Source organism: Lynx canadensis, chromosome A1 (genome assembly GCF_007474595.2).
Source record: "Lynx canadensis isolate LIC74 chromosome A1, mLynCan4.pri.v2, whole genome shotgun sequence".
NCBI classification, from domain to species: domain Eukaryota; kingdom Metazoa; phylum Chordata; class Mammalia; order Carnivora; family Felidae; genus Lynx; species Lynx canadensis.
Window position 1 is genome coordinate 137750242 of NC_044303.2, and position 22197 is coordinate 137772438.

Here is a 22197-nt window from a genome sequence, read left to right on the forward strand (position 1 = left end):
TACTTCCTAACCATAAACATTTTCCATGTCATTACAGAAATTAACTTTTTTTTTTTTAATGTTTATTTATTTTTGAAAGGGAGAGTGTGAGCAGGGGAGGGGCTGAAGCAGTGCTCTGTGCTGACAGCAGTGAGCCTGACGTGATGCTCGAATTCACTAATCGCGAGATCATGACCTGAGCTGTATAGTTGGATGCTCAACTGACTTGAGCCACCCAGGTACCCCCTGGGATTACTTCTAATTCAACAATAAATATATGGGTAAACATTCAACTGTTCAGTTATTATGCAGTTATTAAAAAGATGACTGGGGCACCTGGGTGACTCAGTCAGTTGAGCGTCCAACTTCAGCTCAGGTCATCATCTTGCTGTTAGGGAGTTCGAGCCACATATCAGGGTCACTGCTGTCAGCACCACTTTGGATCCTCTGTCCCCCTCTTTCTCTGCCCCTCCCTTGCTCACACATGCTCTCTTTCTCAAACATAAATAAACATTAAAAAATAAAAGAATCCCAGGATTAAATCTTTGGGAAACACTTTTTTTCCTTTATTTAAGATTCTTAGGATATAGTCTAAGAAGTATAATCATGAGGTCAAAGGTTATTAAAATGCACATGGCTCTTGATACAGGTTGCTGAGTTGATTTCCAATAGGTTATATTAGTTTACCTTCAATAATCTGTTGGAGGTGATTCATATCTTCAGCACCATAGGGTGTTATTGTTATAAAATTATCTTTGTTAATTAGTCTAAAATTTTTACTTCATTACATTTATCGATTATTAATAAGATTCAGTATTTTCCAGGGTTTGTTTACTATTATATTCTGTGAATTTTCTTTCATGTATTATCTGTTTCTTCTAAAACAGTTTTCCAGATAATTAATATATTCTGTCTTGTTGCATCATCTCACTTTGTATTTCTCTAACATGGGAGGAGCTCCCTTTATATTTGCTCATATAAGACATGTGTTTATCTTCCATACTTGTAAATAGTGGTGCCTCTGGAAATGTTTAAGAGATATTGTAAGTTCTTTGACATGTGGACTGTCTTAGTCTTGAGAAGCCAGTATTACTTGAAAGCTAACATCATAGTGAGGGTAAATTGCCACTATTCCTACATCTCTCACAGGTATAAATATGAATGAAACAAATATGAAGCATTTTTTCCCTTGATGACAGCAGAAGCAGTGATTGCTATTGTTCAGAACCAAAATAGTATAATTTGGAATAGGCAAATTATAGGCAAGGGAAGGGTAGAAGTAGATGAATAAGGAATTCTGTGTCTGGAAAGAGGATGTACACCTGAACTGGCAGCTGGCTTTATTGGTTTTCTCTGTTTTCCTACTCAGTTTATTCTCCACCCATTTTGATACATTCATTATACTCAGTATCTCCCAGAGACTTCATGTTAGTTCTCAAATTTACTCTCGTTGTTCAGTCTAAGGAAATTGATTTCCACGATAATCATCAGCTTCACTATACCAACCCTACAGTTCCTAGAGAACTCCTTAAAAAGTTTAGTTTCTTCCACTTAAGTACATTTTGAGAATAGCTTGTTATAATATAACATTTAATATATAATCATGTGATTATATCTATAATATTTAATATTTCTATTATAATTAAGCTCTTTTGGTTCCAAGGAAGAGAAACTCATTCGGATTGTCTTAAGAGAAAGGGAAAGGTTTATTTTAAGTCATTTGTGGAAGTCGAAAACCATCAGAAAACACGACAGCTCCCAGGAGCAGTTACTTCTCACTCTGGTGGACCATGTAATCTTGCTCAGTGCGTCCCTCCTCCTCTGTGTGCTGTCCGTTCTCCTTTCTGCTCACTTAGAATTTCTGCCCCTTTATAATTTTGTCTTGGCATACGGAATCTAATGATGGCCACATCACTGACATTTTAGCTTCTTTGAGCACTGGTAAATGATCCTAGTGCTTTCTGTTCATATTTCTGAGAAAGGAAATCCACTTGATTGAGCTCACCTTTTTATGCCAGGATTCATCATATGGAAGGTCACGTACCCAATCTTGGTTTAATCAGTTGCATTTAGGAAATGCAAAGTGTCAACCTTGCCATTAGACCCAACACTTAGGCTTGGCCATGGACTATCCAGTTCCCTTTAGAGAAAGGGTTTGAGTTTACTGGTAGATACCTATCAGAAAATCGGTGTAGTATGCAAAAATGAAGGAGGAAAAGAACTTCATAATATAGAACTGAATGTTCTATGTTTTTATTTATTTTATACTTTTTTTTTTTTGAGAAAGAGGGAGCAAGTGAATGAGGGGCAGAGAGAGAATCTTATGTGAGAGAGATAGCGGGAGAGAAGCAGGACTCACCCAAAGTGGGTCTCAAGCTCACCCTATGTGGGACTCAGACTCACGATCTCTGAGATCCTGACTCACGCCAAAGTCAGATGCTTAATGACTGAGCCACCCAGGTGCCCCTGTAACTATGTTTTTAAAAGTTGAAGTTAGGGGCGCCTGGGTGGCTCAGTCGGTTAAGCATCTGAATTCATCTCAGGTCATGATCTCGTGGTCCGTGAGTTTGAGCCCCGTGTCGGGCTCTGTGCTGACAGCTCAGAGCCTGGAGCCTGTTTCAGATTCTGTGTCTCCCTCTTTCTCTCTCCTCCCCCACTCATGCTCTGTCTCTCTCTTCTCAAAAATAAATAAACGTTAAAAAAATTTTTTTGTTGAAGTTAAATTTTTTCCCTTAATTGAGTTGTAATGTTTCTAGGTCTTGATTTCCCCATTTTTGTAAATAAAGGGATTGGATATAATGTTTGCATTCTGAAAATGTTATGATTGCTATTCCCTAAGGACAGTTAAAGTTGATGAATTCCAATTTCATGGGATGAGGGGGATGGATGGTGATCAGGACATGATATTCAGTTGGCCAATAACTCAGTATCTCTGTTTGCAAGAGGACAATAAGCTTTTTAACACAAGATTCACTTTTAAGGGTATATTCTTATAAACCAAACACTTTCTTAGTATGTATAGTAGATTAGCATTATTCTTTGTGTGTCCAGTATGATCTCAGATTCCCTTAGCTTCGCACATTTCATTCTAGATTTCTATATTCATTAATTTGTTTATGTCTCAATCTTGGTTGAGTCTCTCTGTCACAGTAAGAGAAAAACAGACTTGAACACACAGAATATGTGCTACTGTTTTTTGTGCTAAATTGTTAGTCATATAGTACTATTTGTCATACATTATTTCTTGCTATTTTTTTCCATTTGTGAACTATCTCTATAGAATTTGTTTTGTGATATTCTTTTCCTCTCTCTTTTCATACTGCGAAGACTACCCTCAGTCAACTACTTAATTTTTGCCCTTATAAAATTTTTGCAGATTGATTACATTCATGTCTGATTTAATATTCAACATTTGAGGGGCGCTGGGGTGGCTTAGTCAGTTAAGCGACCGGCTCTTGATACCAGCTTAGGTCATGATCTCACAGTTCGTGAGTTCGAGCCCTGCATCTGGCTCTGCACTCACAATGCAGATCCTGCTTGGGATTCTTCTTCCCTCTCTCCCCCTCCCCTGCTTGCACTCTCTCTGTCTCTCAAAATAAATAAGTAAATAAACTAGAAAAATATATATTTAGCACTTGATTTCTGATACTTTTATTTCTCCTTCAATATTTCTGTTTTGATCTTTACTTCTTTAGACTCTCATCTCATTTAAGTGATTCAAGCAGCCCATTTTGTTGCATATTCTTTGATAATACAAAAATAATTTCATCTTTGGTGTGCCTGGCTGCCTCAATTGGTGAAGGATGCAACTCTTGACGTCAGGGTCATAAGTTCAAGCCCCACGTTGGGTGTAGAGATTACTTAAAAATAATATCTTAAAAAAATGTCATCTTCATCTTAATGGGTATCTGGTGGTACAAACTGCTGTCAGTAAATCTGTTTTACTGATAATTTTAGTGGGAGGTGAAGTGAGAAGGGAATGAACATTACCTACTATTGCAGCAGTTTCCATTCTCATTTAATCTTCTCTTCAACCCATTTCACAGAAAACTCAACTGTGGCTAAGAAAGTTAAGCTACTTTCCTAAAAAAGACAATGAGGAGGATTGGGATTTCAACCCCTGTGTGTATGACTCTGGAACCCATGCTTCCTGAACTCTATCTTCCTGCTTACCAACAATAAATAGTGTAGAACAATATTCAGCATAGGAACAAAAATTGTAAAAATTGATCTCCTCTCATAAATTGTTTCTCCTGTCTGTGACTTCTCACACTTGAAATCTGAATGATATGTGCCCTTGTTATATGTGAGAAAGATATCAATCTTTCAAGCTAATAATAATCAGCCTACCAACCACTTTTTTATTGGCTAAAGGACTCTGACCCTTTTCCACTTCAACCCTTGCCAGTGAGCATACTGCTATGTTCCTTTTTCTGTTTACACTAGAAAATGTGAAATATTCAATCCACTCATTACCCCATAACAATCAGGGATAGTTCTAGACATGACTGAGAAATTCCTACGGCCCTGTCACTTGAGAACTTTAGGAGCAATCTAACCACAATGAAACAATATACTTGTAGTTACCATAATGATCTGTGATGGTTGTCCTAATGTGCTCGCTCTAATTTTTCTAAAATTTATCAGCCTAGATTTCTATCAACTGTACAGTCAGTATCTCACATTATAAACACATAACGTAGGGACACTTGGGTGGCTCAGTCATTTGAGCATCTGACTCTTTGACTTTGAGTAGGGGAGGGGAGTGAAGGGAGAAAGAGAATTTTAAGCAAGCTCCCACTCTGCTTGAAGCCTAACCCAGGGCTCATTCCCACGACCCTGGAATCATGACTCGAGCCAAAATCAAGAGTAAGATGGTCAACTGACTAAGCCACCCAGGCACCCCGAGCAATGTTATTATTTTTATTTACTTATTTATTTTTTTAATTTACATCTAAGTTAGCGTATGGTGCAACAGTGATTTCAGGAGTAGATTCTTTAATGCCCCTTACCCATTTAGCCCATCCCTCCTCCCAAAACCCCTTCAGTAACCCTCTGTTCTTCATATTTAAGAGTCTCTTAACCAAGCAATGTTATTTTAAAACAAGCTACTCTTTTAATTATACTTACATATTTGTGAACGATGAATTAAAGAAACAGTTTAGAGTGGAAGAAACATTGAAATAAGAATAGGAAGGCCTACGTTCCAAACCAAAGTTGTTTTGGGGGGTGGGGGAACAGTGGTACAACTTATTTCTTACTCTTATTTCTTATTCACTTATTTATTAAAAAAATTTTTTTTAGGGGCATCTGGGTATCTTAGTCATTTATGTGTCTGACTCTTGGTTTTGGCTCAGGTCATAATCTCACAGTTGTGAGATTGAGCCCCACATCAGGTTCTGCTCTGCGCTGTTAGCACAGATCCTGCTTGGAATTTTCTCTCCCTCTCTGTCTCTCCCCTTTTCACCCACTCACTCACTCTCTCTCTCAAAATAAATAAACTTAAAAAACATTTTTTTAGCTTTATTGAGATAAAATTGCCATATGACTTTGCAGAAATTTAAGATGTACACATAATGATTTATGTATGTAAGATGAAATGATTACCACAGTAAGGTTAGTTAACATATCCATTATCTCATATGGTTACAATTTATTTTTGTTATTATTATTATTATTTTGGTGAGAGCTTTTAAGATTTACTCTCTTAATAACTTTCAAATATAATAATACAGTATCGTTAACTGTAATCATTATGGTATACATTACATCCTGGAACTTGATCAGCTTAGAAGTGGAAGTTTGTATCCTTTGACTATCTTCACTCATTTCCCCTCCCCCCTTTTACTTCTGGTAACCACCAGTTTGCTCTCTGTTTCTGTGAGTTTGGTGGATTTTTTTATTTCTCAAATATGTGATACTATTTTTATCTATATATCTATATATATAGATATATAGATAGATATATATACACACACATTTTATGTATATATATATACATACACACATTTTATGTGTGTATATATTTATATATACACACACACACACACACACACACACAAACATACACACAAACATAATGTGTATATACAGTTGACCTTTGAGTAGCATGGAGGTTAGTGGTGCTGACCACTGTGCACTCGCAAATCCACGTATAATTTTTGACTCCCTCAAAACTTAGTTATCAATTGCCTGCTGTTGACCAGAAGCCTTACAGATAACATAAAAAGTTGATTCACATATATTTTATGTTACATGTGTTATATACTTTATTCTTACAATAAAGTAAGCTAGAGAAAAGAAAATGTTATTAAGAAAATACACTTACACAGTACTTGTAGCAAACAAATTTTTGCATCTAAGTGGACCCATACAGTTCAAACCCAACATGTTGTTCAAGGGTCCAGTATATATCACATTTCCTTTATCCATTTATCTGTTGATGGACACAAATTTATTTCCATGTCTTGACTATTGTAAATAATGCTGCAGTGAATATGAAGGCACAGATAAATCTTCGACATAGTGATTTTATTTCCTTCTGATAAATACCCAGAAGTGGAATTGCTAGATTATATGATAGTTCTATTTTTAAGTTTTTGAGGAGCCTCCATCCTTTTTTCCATTCCCATCAATATGAGTTCCCTTTTCTCCACATCCTTGCCAGCTCTTGTTATCTCTATTCTTTTTGATAATTGCTATCCTAACAGGTTTGAGGTGTTAATGTTATTGTGGTTTTGGTTTGCATTTGTCTGATGATTAGTGATGTTGGGCATCTTTTCAAGTACCTGTTGGCCATCTGAATATCTTCTTTGGAAAACTGTTTATTCAGGTTCTTTGCCCCCCTTTTTTTTTTCAAATTATTTGGGCTCTTTGCTATTGAGATGTAGGAATTTCTTATATATTTTGGATATTAGCTCCTTATCAGATACATGGTTTGCAAAACTTTCTCCCATTCTGTAGGTTGCCTTTTCATTTTGATGATGGTCTCCTTTGCTGTGCAGAAGCTGTTCAGTTTGATATAATCCCACTGTTTATTTTTGCTTTTGGTGCTTGAGCTTTTGGTGTCATACCCATGAAATCATTGCCAAGACTAATGCCAAGGGGATTTTTCCCTGTTTTTTTTTTTTTAGGAGTTTTTTTTTTTTGTTTGTTTCACGTCTTAATGTTCAAGTCTATGTTTAATCCTTTTCAAGTTAATTTTTGAGTGGTGTAAGGTAGGGGTCCACTTTCATTCTTTTGCATGTAAATATCCAGTTTTCCCAACACAAGAGAAGAGACTGTCTTTGCCCCATTGAGTATTCTTGACCACCTTGTCAAATATTAGTTGACTGTACATGCATGAGTTTGTTTCTGGGCTCTCAATTCTGTTCCATAAGTCTGTGTGTCCATTTTTATGCCAGTTCCATACTGTTTTGATTGCTGTAGCTTTTTAGTATACTTCGAAATCAGGAAATATGGTAATTTTAGCTTTGTTCTTTCTTAGGATTGCTTTGGCTATTCAAAGTCTTCCGTGATTCCATATAAATTTTAGGATTCATTTTTCTTTTTCTGTAAAAAAAAATGCCATTAGAATCTTGATAGGGATTACATTATCTCTGGATAACTTTGGGTAGTATAACATTTAAATAATATTAATCCTTCCTACCCATGAACATAGGATATCTTTCCATTTGTTTGTATCTTCTTTAATTTCTTTCATCAGTGTCTTACAGTTTTCTGGTGTACAGATCTTTCACCTCCTTGTTTGAATTTATTTCCAATTATTTTATTCTTTTTGATGTTGTATATGGGATTATTTCTTCTTTCACATAATTTAGTGTTACTGTATAGAAATGCAACTGGTTTTTGTATGTTCATTTTGTACCCTGCAACTTTACTAAATTAGTTTTTTTATAGAGTCTGTAGGATTTTCTTTGTATAAGGTCATGTCATCTGTGAATAGAGACATGTTCTGTTTCACTTCTTCCACTCTGATTTGGATGCCTTTTCTTTTTTGTTGCCTGATTGCTTTGGCTAGGACTTCCAGTACTTCGTTGAATAGGAATGGTGAGAATGGGCACCATTATCTTGTTCCCATTTTAGAGGGAAGGTTTTCAGCCTTTCACCACTGAGTGTGATATTACCTATGGGTTTGTCATACATGGTCTTTAGTATGTTGAGGTATGTTCCTTATATACTAAATATGTTGAGAATTATCATGAATGGAAATAGAATTTTGTTAAATGTTTTCTCCACATCTCTTGAAATCATATGATTTGTATCTTTTCATTCTATTAATATGATATATCACATTGATTGATTTGTGTATGTTGAATTGTTCTTGCATCCCAGAGACTAAACCCACTTGATCAAGGTGTATGATTTTTTTAATATGCTGTTGAATTCATTGTGCCAGTGATTTATTGAGAATGTTTGCATTTATATTAATGGCCTGTAGTTTTCTTCTAATGTCCTTATGTGACTTCACTATCAGAGAAATGCCTTATTAAATGAGTTTGGACGTGTTCCCCTCTCTTCAGTTTTTTGTAAGAGTTTGAGAAGAATTGATGTTAATTTTTCTTTAAATGTTTGGTAGAATTCACTAGTGAAACCATCTGGTCCTACGCTTTTCTTTATTGGGATTTAACTTGATTTAGGCTCCTTATTATTATTGGTCTCTTCAGATTTTGTTTCTTCATGATTCAATTTTGGTAGGTTATATGTTTCTAGGAATTTATCCATTTCTTCTAGGTTGTCCAATTTGTTGGCGTATAATTGTTCATAGTAGTCTTTTATGATCTGTTGTATTTCTGTAGTATCAGTTGTAATAGCTCCTCTTTGATTTATAATTTTATTTATTTGGTTCCTGTCTTTTTTTTCTTGGTCTAGTTAAGGGTTTGTCAATTTTATCTTTCCATAGAATCAACTCTTTTCTATTGTTGATCTATTGATCAAAAGATCTATTGATCTTTTCTATTGTTTTCTTAATCTGTATTCCATTTATTTCTACGCTAATCTTTATTATTCTTTCCTTCCTTTTTCTAACTTTGGTCCTACTTTGTTCTTCTCTTTGTAGTTCCTTCAAGTGTAAAGTTACGTTGTTTGGTATATTTCTTTTCTTGATATGTATATGTGCCTATGTCTAAACTTTCCTTTTAGAACTGCTTTTGCTGCATTTTCTAATGTTTGGTATGTTGGATTTCCCTTTTCATTTGTCTTAAGATATTTTTTATTTCTCTTTTGCTTCTTTGATCCATTGGTTGTTCAGAAGTGTGTTGTTTAATTTCCATGTACTTGTGAATTTTCCATCTTTCTTCCTGTTACTGATTTCTAATTTCACCATTGTGATCAGAAAAGATACCTGATATAATTTCTATTTCAAATTTATTGAAACTGTTTCATTGTCTAACATATGATCTACTGTAGAAAGTGTTATATGTGCTTTTGAGAAGAATATGTATTCTGCCTCTGTTGGATGGAATGTTTGTTAGGTCCATTTGCTTTATAGTGTTGTTCAAGTCCACTGCTTCCTTATTGATTTTCTGTCTGGATGATCTATCCATTGTTGAGAGTGGGATATTACAATCCCCAACTATTATTGTATTGCTGTTTACTTCTCCTTTTAGTTCTGTTAATATTTACATTATATAGGTGCTTTGATAGTGGATGCATAAATATTTACAATTAATGTATAAACTCTTGATTGACTTTTTTATATTACCATAATGAAGTTATTTGTTTAGAGCATTTTTAGTTAAAAATCTGTTGTGTTGGGGTGCCTAGGTGGCTCATTCGGGTAAGCATCCAACTCTTGGTTTCGGCTCAGGTCATGATCCCACGGTTCCAGGAGTTTGAGCCCTGTATTGGGCTCTGCTGATGCCTGCTTGGGATTCTCATTCTCTGCCTCCCTCCCTCTCTTTTTCTCTCTCTCTCAAAATAAGAAATAAACCTTAAAAAAATAAAAAGAAATAAAATCTATTGTGTCTAAGTACTGCTGCCCTGCTTTATTTTGGTTACCATTTGCTTGAAACACCTTTTTCTATCTCTTCAGTCTCTGTATGTGTGTGTTCTTAAAGCTAAAATAAATCTGTTGTATGCAGCATACTGTTGGATCTTGTTTTTTTAATACATTCTCCCATTTTTTTTGTCTTTTGATTAGAGAATGTAATCCATTTAAAGTAATTACTGATAGGTAAGGACATATTGGTGTCATTTTGATAATTGTTTTTTGACTGGTTTGTAGAGTCTTTGTTTCTTCCTATCTTCTTATGTGAGCTGATGACTTTTTGTAGTAGTATGCTTTAATTCCTTTTTCATAATCTCAGATTTTTCCTCTGTGGTGACCACGAGGCTTACATACAATATCTTATATTTATAACATCCTATTTTAAGCTGATGAAAATGATGTGACCAAAAGTTAAGCATATGGGAAATATTACTGCTATCAGTCTTTTATTTGATTAAAAATAAAAAGTTTAGGGGCACCTGGGTGGCTTAGTCAGTTAAACGTCTAACTTTGGCTCAGGTCATGATCTCACAGTTTTTCAGTTCAAGCCCCGTGTTGGGCTGTGCACTGACAGCTCAGAGCCTCGAGGCAGCTTTGGATTCTGTGTCTCCCTCTCTCTCTCTGCCCCTCCCCTGCTTGTGCGCGCTCTCTCTCTCAAAAATAATAAACCTTTTTTTTTTTTTTTTTTTATGAAAAGTTTAAACCCTCTGGGCCACCTGGCTTGCTCAGTTGGAAGAGTGTGCAACTCTTGATCTCAGGATCACGAGCTCAAGCCCCATTTTGGGTGTAGAGATTACTTAATTAAGTAAAACTTGAAAGAAAGAAAGAAAAGTTTAAACCCTGAAAAGGAAGGTGCAGTTATCACACTTGCACTGAAGAAAGTAAACACTAATCAAGAGAGTTGTTGAATTTTGGTGATGCTTAAAATAGAAGAGAAATCTACCCAGGAATTGTGTTAATGGTTAGTCACATACTCATGAAAGTAGCAGAATGAGAATAATACGACAGACAGCATGGTTCAGTGCACAGGCTCTGGAGTCAGGTACATCTGGGCTTGGGTCCTGCCTTTGTTCATTGTGACCTCTGTGACCTCGAACACTTCATTTAAGCCTGTTCTTCTTCTGTAAAATGGAGATGATAATAGTCCCTATTCATGAAATTAAATGAGATCATGCATTTAAGGCACTTAGTAAATAACTGGCATATGGAAGTGTTCCATAAATGATAACAGGGTTGCTGTTATTACTAGGCACAGTACAGATTTTGAAAATACACAGATTTGGTTTTGAGTGCCTATATCTGCCACATATTGGCCAGGCAAGTACTTAACCTCTCCCAACCTCAGTTAATATAAAATGGAGTTAGCATCTACCTCATAGTGCTGCTGTGCATATTAAATGAGCAGAAGTATATAGGAAGTACCTAGTTGTAGATTGGATTGGATTTTGGGATCAAGTTTCCTTATTACCACCTGCTTACTGTGATACTAGACTTTTTTTTTTTTAATATTTGTAAACTTTAGCATTCGAGTCAGATGTCTAGTCGTCTTTAAAGGTCTTCTTGAGGGGCGCCTGGGTGGCTCAGTTGGTTGAGCATTCAACTTTGGCTCAGGTCATGATCTCACGGTTCATGGGTTTGAGCCCCGTGTAGGGCTCTGTGCTGACAGCTCAGAGCCTGGAGCCTGCTTCAGAATCTGTGCCTCCCTCTCTCTCTCTCTGCCCCTCCCCTGCTTGCGCGTGCTCGCTTGCTCATGCGCATGTGCGCGCGCTCGCGCTCTCTCTCCCTCAAATGTAAATCAACATTAAAAAAAATGAATAAAGGTCTTGAAAGAGCACTCTAAGAATATATTTAAGGGGCGCCTGGGTGGCGCAGTCGGTTAAGCGTCCGACTTCAGCCAGGTCACGATCTCGCGGTCCGTGGGTTCGAGCCCCGCGTCAGGCTCTGGGCTGATGGCTCAGAGCCTGGAGCCTGCTTCCGATTCTGTGTCTCCCTCTCTCTCTGCCCCTCCCCCATTCATGCTCTGTCTCTCTCTGTCCCAAAAATAAATAAACGTTGGAAAAAAAAAATATATTTAAGTTTTCCTTAGCACCCATTTTCCATTGTCTTTTGTTATTTCTTATTAATCTTTTCAGTTTTTAGATGACAATACTTTGTGCTTGAGGATTATAATTTTAACTTGTTTTTTTTTAAGATTTTTTTCAGGTTTATTTTTAAGAAAGAGAGAGAGAGAGGGAGAGGGAGAGGGAGAGAGAGAGAGAGAGAGAGAGAGAGAGAGAGAGAACACAACCAGGGGAGGGGCAGAGAGAGAGAGAGACAGAATCTGAAGCAGGCTCCAGGCTCTGAGCTGTCAGCACAGAGCCTGACATGGGGCTCAAACTCACTAACCATGAGATTATGACCTGAGCCGAAGTTGGACACTTAATCGACTGAGCCACCAGGTGCCCCGATATAATTTTCCCTTCTTAGCATAATTCTTCAGAGTGGTAAACTAGATCATTCACCCTAATCAATCAATCAATCAATCAATCAATCAAGGATGATTTAAAACCAGCTCAATGCCTTCCACCTTGTGACAGCAGAGGGTCCATAAGCTGTGGTCCCTACCCTTTCATCTGAGCTTGGGCTGAACAGTTGGGTTTTGCTTTTTCTGCTTTTCTTTCTTGAGGCTTAATCTCTGATTACTTTATAAATCTCTTAAAGGACTTTCTAGTTTCACTGGTAGCTATAATTTAACAAGCCTGTTGACATTTTGATTCTTTGACATTAAATGGCTTCATTTTTTAAGTTATTATTAATCGACTGCCTTTAGACTTTGTCTTTTTTCCTTTCATACCTGAGCTTTGATTCAATTTCTCATAAAAGTTTTATTAAGTAACTTTAAAAGAAATAGGAGGATCTTTTTCGCCTTTTGGATTATCTCTGATTTTTTTCTTCCTTGTTCATCCTAGCATCTTTTTGTAAAAAGCCAGTGTAAGAGACGTTTTCTTTGGAAGTTACAAATCTGATTCACATTCAGCAAATAACTTAAGCTGTATTTTGTTTTATTTGTTGGTCAAATGAAGATAATACTTGCCAACTAGTTCCTGTAAAGGGATGTTCTAAAGATTATATATAGGATGTTTTGAACTCATGTACTCAGTGCTATTAAAATATCTCATTTTTATTATATGTTCATAATATACATACTGCTATATTTAGTGTTTTATTTATTTTACAATAGTGAAATAGGATTTTTTAAATTTGTTTTGAGTGAGAGAGTGTGGGGGAGAGGGAGAGAGGGAGGGAGAAAGAATCCCAAGCAGTTTCCATGCTGTCATTGTGGAGCTCGTCATAGGGTTTGATCCCATGAGCTGTGAGATCATGACCTGAGCCAAAACCAAGAGTCAGATGCCTAACAGACTGATTAACCCAGGCGTCCCAGTGAAATGTGATTTAAAATTTTGTCTTTTACCTCACTACAAAGGTATCAAATACTTGTCATTCTTGTAGAATACAAATGGTTCTATTTATGGTTAGTTTCCTAGTTTACAGAAATTGATGGGTTTTTTTAGAAAGACAGTAATATCAGGTGCTTAGAGACTGGACTCTAGAGCTAAATTAGTTGGGTTTGAATGAGGGATTCATTTATTATGTGAGTAACCTTGGGCAGGTAACTTCTGTGTGCCTCAATTTACTGATCTGCAAAATATACGTAATATTAATACATGATAAAGTTCTGAGGAATAAATTAGTTGGCATATGTAAGTGCTTAGGACACTGCCTAGTACTCAAAAGCATTAGCTGTTGCTATTATTGACAAAATAATAGATGTGTTTATGCCTTTACTATTTAGCCAGATTTTTTAGTAGTATTTTTGGTAGTGAAATATGGCAGACTTTCCCCTAACAAACTGGAACTCCATTTTAAATGCAGATTGGAAAGTTAGGTCTTCTGTGGCTCCTGCCCCTTCCAGGGATTTCCCACATAGCAGTCTGATGGGTTTTATACATAAGTTATTTTTGTTCTGAAAATATTATGCTTACTGTGAAAATAAACAATCCTGAACAGCAGAAGATTAACCTCTCCTTCCTCATTTCTACTTCCTAGGAAGAGTAATTATTTTCCATATTTTTATTTGGTTTTGTCATCTATTAATTTATAACCCCCCTCACAAGCTCTCTATTAGCTTCAGGATGAATTCCAACTCTTACCTTGGTCTGTGAGGTCCTCCTAGCCCCTGCCCTCCTCATTTTTACTTTTTGGTAATTCCTGTTAGATTCTCAGGTAAAAAGTCACTTCCTCAAGGAGGTTCAGCTTAATGTCCCCACAGCCCCTGTACTTTCTCTACCATAGTGCTGTCTGGTGGGGCGAGGGGGAGGGGTCCTAGAATTTGGGAGGTGCTTTTGGTCCTAGAATTTGGGAGGGCAGAGAGATTTTAGATGTTCATCATTAAGAATTGTCTTAAACCCTGAACGACTTTTGAATGCTCCACTACATAGTCACATAGGGGAAAAAAATATCAGCCTAAAACCTCATATAATTTTACATATGCACGTGGAATTTTTTGCAGGATTTTAATTAAATATTGAGGTTTCTGGGAATAAAACTTTTGTATTATTGAGGGAAGAGTATACCTTATTTTGTTTGGAATTGCTCACTGTTTTGTGAAATCATGTCAATGTTAACATTTACCACATTCATAGTAATTCATCATGTCGGTGGAAACATCTGGCTACTCAGTAAATATTTTTTTGAATGTAATTGAAATTAGAAGGAAAAAAAGCTCTGAACCAAAGGGGGGTAAAGTGCTTTTCTCTTTCCTGGCCGAATATATATTTGTGTTCCTCTCTCTTCCTATTGTACTTTATTCATATGCTTCATTCATAGACCACACATCTGTCTCTCTCACTAAATGAGAGCGTGGGGGGGGGGGCAAGAACAATATTTTACTTACTTTTGAATCTTCATTGCTCATTGAGCACATGGTAGTTACTCACCTTAATATTCAGTTGAATTAATGGCAACAGCAATAGTATTTGTTCAACAAATATTTATTGACTCAGACTCTTCTGGGCAAAGAGGGCAAAAACACACTGTCCCTCTTCTCAAGGAACACATGATCTATTGCTAAGACAGCCCTGGAAATAATTATAATATGATAGTTTCTGAAATGGAAATAGCTATAAACTTTGGATCTCTAATGAAAAAAACCACTTAAGTCTTGTGGGAAGGTCCTAGAATAATATCATGGAAGAGAAATAGTATCCAGTATCAAGCATAGTGCCAAGGAAGACGCTCAGTAGATATTTAGAAATTGAATAGATGAGCATAGCTCTGAAGAATGAGAAGGAGTTTGCCAAATGGCCAAATGTAAAGAGGACGTTCCAGTGAGGAAATCCCTATTCAAAGGCTTAGAGGTATGAGAGGCTCAGTTGGTGCTGGTGGAGCGTAAAGTTTGAGGTTAAGTCATAAGAGATAAAGCTGTCTGTAGAGGTGATGGACCAGATCATGAAACCAGATCCATTCAAAAGAAGTTAGATTTTATCTTGCAGGCAGTAGAACACCTTTTGTGTGACAATTAAAACTACTATATTTCAAATCATACTATATGCCAGGCAGGTACATACAGTCCTATCACAGAGTTGATATATTCTCATTTTAGAGTTGACAAACTAAAGCTCAGAGAGATTAATTAACTTGTCCAGGTTTTTACAGCTAATAAATGGAAGAACTAGGATTTAAACTTAGGTTGGTTGAGTCCAGACTTCCCATCTGCTTTTTAAACTATAGTTTACAGCCCCTCCAGCAGAGAAGAAACTAGATTTATTATTACTTTTTTCAACCAGTCTCTACCTCACATGATTCTCAACTCTAGCAAATTCTTTTATGTTTATTTAGTTTTTGAGAGAGAGCACGAGTGGTGGAGGGGCAGAGAGAGGGGGAGACACAGAATCGGAAACAGGCTCCAGGCTCTGAGCTGTCAGCACAGAGCCCGACGCAGGGCTCGAACTCAAAGACCAGAAGATCATGACCTGAGCCGATGTCGGATGCTCAACTGACTGAGGCACCCAGGCGCCCTGCAAATTCAAAATTTTTATGTACATTTAAGTTCTTAACAGTTTGGGACTCTTTGGTTTTCTGAAGACCCCAAATAGTATCTTACAGTAACTTAGTATTCTTAGTAACTTTGTATTCTGGTCCATCTTCTGTCTAGCTAGTTCAGATAACTGTCTTGGCTAATGAAATGCCTTTGGTTGGGGGTGGGGGGGGCGGTTTCACCATGGAATGTTGTGGACTAATCAGCATGATTTGCATACTCTAAAAGAGAAACATTTGAAGTATTACTTCCCTTTTTTGAAACAGTTATATCCCAGTCTTCAACATGCAAATAGAATAGTAATTACTTCAGGAAAATCCAGTGTTCATCTTGATATTGTTTATTACAGATGTAGTTTACTATTTAAATAAATGATTTCTGCCTCAGAATTCTGGTGTCCTTGGTTAGCTTAAAGTACTTTAGATGTTACCTAAATAACCCTGTGATCCCTCTGGCTACCCTAGCAGAAGACTCTTGCTAATTTTAACGTTTATTTATTTTTGAGACAGAGAGAGACAGAGCATGAACGGGGGAGGGTCAGAGAGAGGGAGACACAGAATCTGAAACAGGCTCCAGGCTCAGCTGTCAGCACAGAGCCTGACGCGGGGCTCGAACTCATGGACCGTGAGATCATGACCTGAGCCGAAGTCTCATGGACCGTGAGATCATGACCTGAGCCGAAGTCGGCCGCTCAACCGACTGAGCCACCCAGGCGCCCCAGACTCTTGCTAATTTTAATGGCTATTACAATGTGTAAGTTCTGCAGATACAGGTGGTGATTGTTGCACAACAATGAGAATGTACTTATCGCCATTAAACTGTATACTTAAAATGGTTAAAACACATTTTATGTTACATGTTTATTTTACCACAGTAAGAAAAATGTGGTATAGAGGTTCAAAATACTTGTTTCCAATAATTTGAGTAAGTTGTGAGGGAACAGTTTCTCTTCATTATACCTATCCCATCCTCATGGGTGGATCAAATTAAATGTCTTAAATACTAAACTGTTTGAAAAGATAAAGAATTCTACTTATTTGGGTGCAGGAATAAAGATGGAAGCATGATAATGATCTTATGGGAGCTCTTATCCTCAGGATGGATGTAATGAAGATGCCTTTCCAACCTGGCTGCTATTGGCCCTGACTTCACTTTATTCAAAAGGGCAGCTAGGGAGTTAAGTAGGCTATCCAAATGTCACCTCCACTGGTGAGATGTGCATGGTTACAGCTCCCATTTATAACTGAAGTCCAAATTTTTAGGTTCCCTCCCTTTAACTTTCTCCTGCCCCCTACCCTAATATTAGTAACAATTAAGTTTTCACCCATTAGATTCACAAAAATGAAAAGAATGTGCTGGTGGAGATGTGGGAAACATTCGTATTCTTTGTGAGTGTGAATTGCATAACTGTTTTTAGAAAGTAATGTGGTAATAACTGTTAGAAATTTTTAAATGCGCATACTTTTGGCCTAATAATCCCACTGGGGTGCCACTACTGTGTAGAGACATTAATACAAGAATGTTTTTTTGTGTGTTCAAAAAAAAAAAAAAAGCATCAGCATCCTGGAAGCCAATCAAGAAGGGGTTGAACAAATTATGACCTATTCATTCTAAATACCTATGTGCATCTATTAAAAAGTGCCTTAAATACACACACACACATACACACACACACACACACACACACACACACACACACACACACACACATATAGGCCTGGAATGATGGTATATTATGTGTTTAAAAGTTGTAGCATTAATAAAGTGTAGTATGTAGTATGCTTTTAAAACAAAACCAGAATGATGGGAGCGCCTGGGTGGCTCAGTGGGTTAAGCTTCCAACTTCTGCTCACGTCATGATCTCCCAGTCCGTGAGTTCGAGCCCTGCATCCAGCTCTGTGCTGACAGCTCGGAACCTGGAGCCAACTTCGGATTCTGTGTCCCCGTCTCTCTCTGTCCCTCCCTTGCTCTCACTCTGTCTTTCTCTCTCAAAAATAAATAAATGTTAAAAAAAAATTAAAAAACAAAACCAGAACTATATGCATGTTTGAGAATACAGAAAGGTGTAGCAGGATTAATATCATACTTAATACTGATTCTGTCGTGGACATAAGCTTGGAGGTAGGATTGAACTAACTTTATGTGCACAACCATATTGTTTGATTTCTTGTCATTTTTGTAATTGTTAACAAGTTTCTGAAGTAAAAAGAAGAGGGAAGGAGAGATCTGTATGATAGAAATTATAATAGGAATTACTTTGGATGACTTGGGTACAATGGAAACCTTGGTACTGGTAATGATCATAATATATTTTGATGTGAGCATTGGTTACACAGGCGTCTTCAGTTTGTAAAACTCCCATTTAGTTGTATGCCTATGATTTGTACAGGTTATGTGTATTTGAAAGTGTATTAAAATTGTGGCACAGCAATACAAGGGAGTACTATCATGTTTTTAAAAAATACTTTCAATAAATATTTAATATATGAAGTTGGGCAAGAAACAGCAATCCCATTATAAAATATAAAGTACATATAAGCACACAGAATAAAGACTGGAATAAAAACATTATAATATTAATAGATATGTTTAGATGATCGTTGTGGGGGGGGGGAGGTTTGTTTTAAGTAAGAACAGTTTTTTGCATTGGGTCATTTAGGAAGTCCATAGGAGATGGTGAGCAAGCCACATTACAGGATATTAACCAGAAAATAAGGGTGAAGGAGAGAGGAAAGTTTTAAAAAGAAAGGAAAAAAAGGAAGAAGGAAAGAAAAACAGTGCTAACTAGAGACCTACAGTAAGGTCAGGTAATTTTAACCCCTACTAGGGAGGGACTAATTTCAGTTGTCAAACCATCATGTAAAGCCTTATGAAAAATTCTCTTTCAGCATACTCAGTTTGATTTTTACAAATAATTTATGCTTGATACTTAAGTTTTGTTTTTGTCTAAGCATTTAGTTTTAATGAAACTGTGTCACTGATATAATAGTTTCAACTGATTGTAGCAAATGCAACTCTTAGTAGCTTAAGAAACCTATACTCTGCCCAGTCTTTGCTAATTAACTGTGGTAATTTTGCTCAGACCTTTTTGATCCCTAATTGGCACATGGGGTCAAATATACGTCCCCAGGTTGGCTAGAGAATCAAATGAGAAAATGTATGTGAGAACACTTTAATAGAATTAAACACCATCCACTTACAAAATTACGTTACTTGTCTTGTTTTTCCTTCATCCCAACCAAAGCCCTTAGTTGTGAAATGTGGTTATTTGAGATGTAATTTATTTCAGTTAAGAGTTCAAAAGTTTAAGTTTATAAAAGAATGCAGTTTTTTTCAATCACGTGCAAATGTAAATGCAGTATTTGGTGTTTATCAAGATGTGGGTTGTGATTGCAATATATTTTTAATGTTTTAGACTATTAGTGCCAGTTATATCGAGTTGAAATGTAAGCATTTTTATTTTTTCTAAGTATTGTTGAATTGTCGGGGGAATTACCAGGCTTTTCCCTCTATTTCAGTCATTTTCCATTATTCACCATGTTAACTTAAAATAACTAATACCCCATATCAGATCTCTTCAGGTGTTTCTCCGGGGTTTTGATAAGGACTCGACTTCTGATTAGTCCTTAAATCAGTAATAAACTGTACGGAACTCTAGTTAGGTTGGGTTGGAGAAAAATGCGTGGCACTAGGACCCAGGGGGCTCCCGTGAGCGGATCTAGGGGCCAGATTGCAAATTCGCGGTGACTCAGTCTGGTCGGCTCCTTGCGCTCGGCGGCCGCGGCGGCAGCAGCAGCAGCAGCACCAGCAGACGTTGGCGGCCGAGCTGCTAGGATCAGTTCCCCCGGGTTTCGCCGTCCGAGACTTCTTTCGGGGCACCCCAAGCAGGTCCGAGGCGTGTGGGGAGCAGAGGGGTCGTTCTGGCGGGGAAAAGGGGGTTGCTCGGCGCGGGAAACCCTCGGGCCTGTGCACGGGGAGTAACATTTGCTCCGTCTCTTCCTGTGTCTGGCTTTATTTGCAGCAAACCAAGATGGAGTATGAGTGGAAACCTGACGAGCAAGGGCTTCAGCAAATCCTGCAGCTGCTGAAGGAGTCCCAGTCCCCAGACACCACCATCCAGAGAACCGTGCAACAAGTATCCTTTCCGAGGCCTTGCCGACGCCCGCGCAGCTCGCCCCGCGCGGGGCCCGCTCCCGGCGGCCGGGTGGCTCCCGCCGCCCCTCCCCCTCCTCCCGCTCCCCGGATCCCTCCGCCCTCCGTCCGCCTGCCCGCCCGCCCGCGGGGAGAGGCCCGTCCGCCGCCGCAGCTCTTGCCCGGCGCCTCGCGCACGCGGCCCTCGAGCCCGGGTCCGGGGTGTTGCCGCGGCCGCCGGCTTCCGGCCCGCGGGAGGCGGGGGCTCCCGGCCGCCGCCCGCGATAGCTACATGTGCGCCCGCCCGGCCGCCACGTCCCCGCCCGCCCACCGCTGACCTGCCCATGGGGCGGAGAGCGGCGCGGGCGGGCGAGGCCCGGGTGCGGCGCGGACCCCGGCCCCCCGGCTCCACAGAATGCGCCCCGCGCCGAGGGGGCAGCGGGTCGAGCGAGAGTCCGGGTGGAGTACTCTGCGTGCCAGACGGGACTCGCCGGCCGAGCGTCCGACCAGAAATGGGGTGGAGCTGGCGCGGGGTTTAAACTGCCGCCGCATTGGGCCTGGGGTTTCTTCAGGGCCCTTGCCCTAAAAGTGCTGGAGACCTACAAGTAGGGGGTCCCAGGCCTCACCCCAGGGCTGCTCGTGCTCACACCTGTTGCAGGCTTCCTGGCTCCCGAGTGAAATAGTCTCTGTGGCTCAAAAGGTTGACTGCTCAGGTACCCAGTGTTTAAGGAGTTTGCTGGGGTAGCGGTCATGTTGCTGTGATTTTAGAGACCGAAAAGGTTAAAAGCAGCAGCAAAACCTCTGTTGTGTTTTCTATGGTGCCCTGAACTGTGGGCAAATAAATATCGGATCATTGAATCCGATAAAGGAGACAAATTTACTCACCCAGTCATAAATAACCTTATCCCTGTTATGTTGAGACCAAAGAAGTGAATTCTTTAAACAATTTAAGTCTGCTTTTTTGCAGAAAATCTCTTGATTTTTATTGTTAGTCAACAGCAAAACTAGAATTTGGTAAGTAAGCCCTTTAGGGCTTAAACATAATAACACTTGTAAACATGAAATTATATACAATTCCATGAGAAATTTTGCTAAATAAGTGTCGAAGTACTGCATTGCTGTAACTTAAAACCTTTAATAGAGGAGGAAGCACGTAGCTTCTTGGTTAATATAATACTGCTCATTTAAAACCAAAGGGGATAATGCCAGTACCAAGGGAAGGGTAGAGTTTTGGGGTGTGTGGGTGCTTGTATCTGAAACCCTGTGGTGGCCCAGTCTTAATTTGTGTTGTTATAGCTGTAGGAATGATAGAAGTTGATATTTATTGAATTAATTACGGATATTGTATGACACAGTTATTTCTTAAGGGAGCCAAGGCCATAACCACCTTGTAATTTTTTTCTGTAGCACTATAGATTCCTGTTTTGGTACTTATTTATTAAATACCTTTTATATGCCTGGAACTGTGCTTGGGCTAACCATCAAATTTATAGTTTATTCTGGGTGCCTGGAGCATAGTATGCCTTCTGCAAAAGAAGTTAAATTTCAGTAAGCGAATAGTATTTAAAAATACGTATTGCTTTATATTTTCTAAGTGCCTAATGATGGACGATCTTGTTCCTTTGTGACCTTAGGAAAGCATTTATTTCATTGTTGTTTTTGTATAGGCCTAATTACCTCTTGCAAGACCATTAATAAAATTTGGATAGAAAGCTCAAGTAAATTTGGATAGATAGCTCAAGTAAATTTTAGCAGGAAATATTTATGAAAAATTACCACATCAGTATGCTAGTCTTTGCCATTGACTAAAGAAAAACCATTGGTTTTTTTCTTGGTCTAAGAAAGTAGACTTTGGAAATTTTGTAGAGAATGCTTTTGCTAGTTAATCTGACCACTACCTATTGAGGGTATTCTAGTATGTAATAAATAGCTAATACAGTGTACCTAGAGTTTGTATCAGGGATTTAATTTAAAAATAAATTTAGGTCTGCTGAATAAAAACATTTGAATATTACTAAGAAAA

General features: G+C 38.2%; 1 protein-coding gene across 3 annotated transcripts in view; it reads left to right on the forward strand.

Moving 5' to 3' along the window:
* Positions 1-22197, forward strand: part of TNPO1 (transportin 1) — a 95476-nt gene that overhangs the window by 17593 nt on the left and 55686 nt on the right. For 2 of the 3 annotated variants that reach the window (XM_030322778.2, XM_030322772.2), the window contains exon 2: positions 20065-20178. In XM_030322778.2, the coding sequence (XP_030178638.1) occupies positions 20065-20178 (114 nt within the window). Of the gene's footprint in view, positions 1-19798; positions 19932-20064; positions 20179-22197 lie in introns of those variants that run through there. The other variant, XM_030322788.2, reaches the window with a different exon arrangement.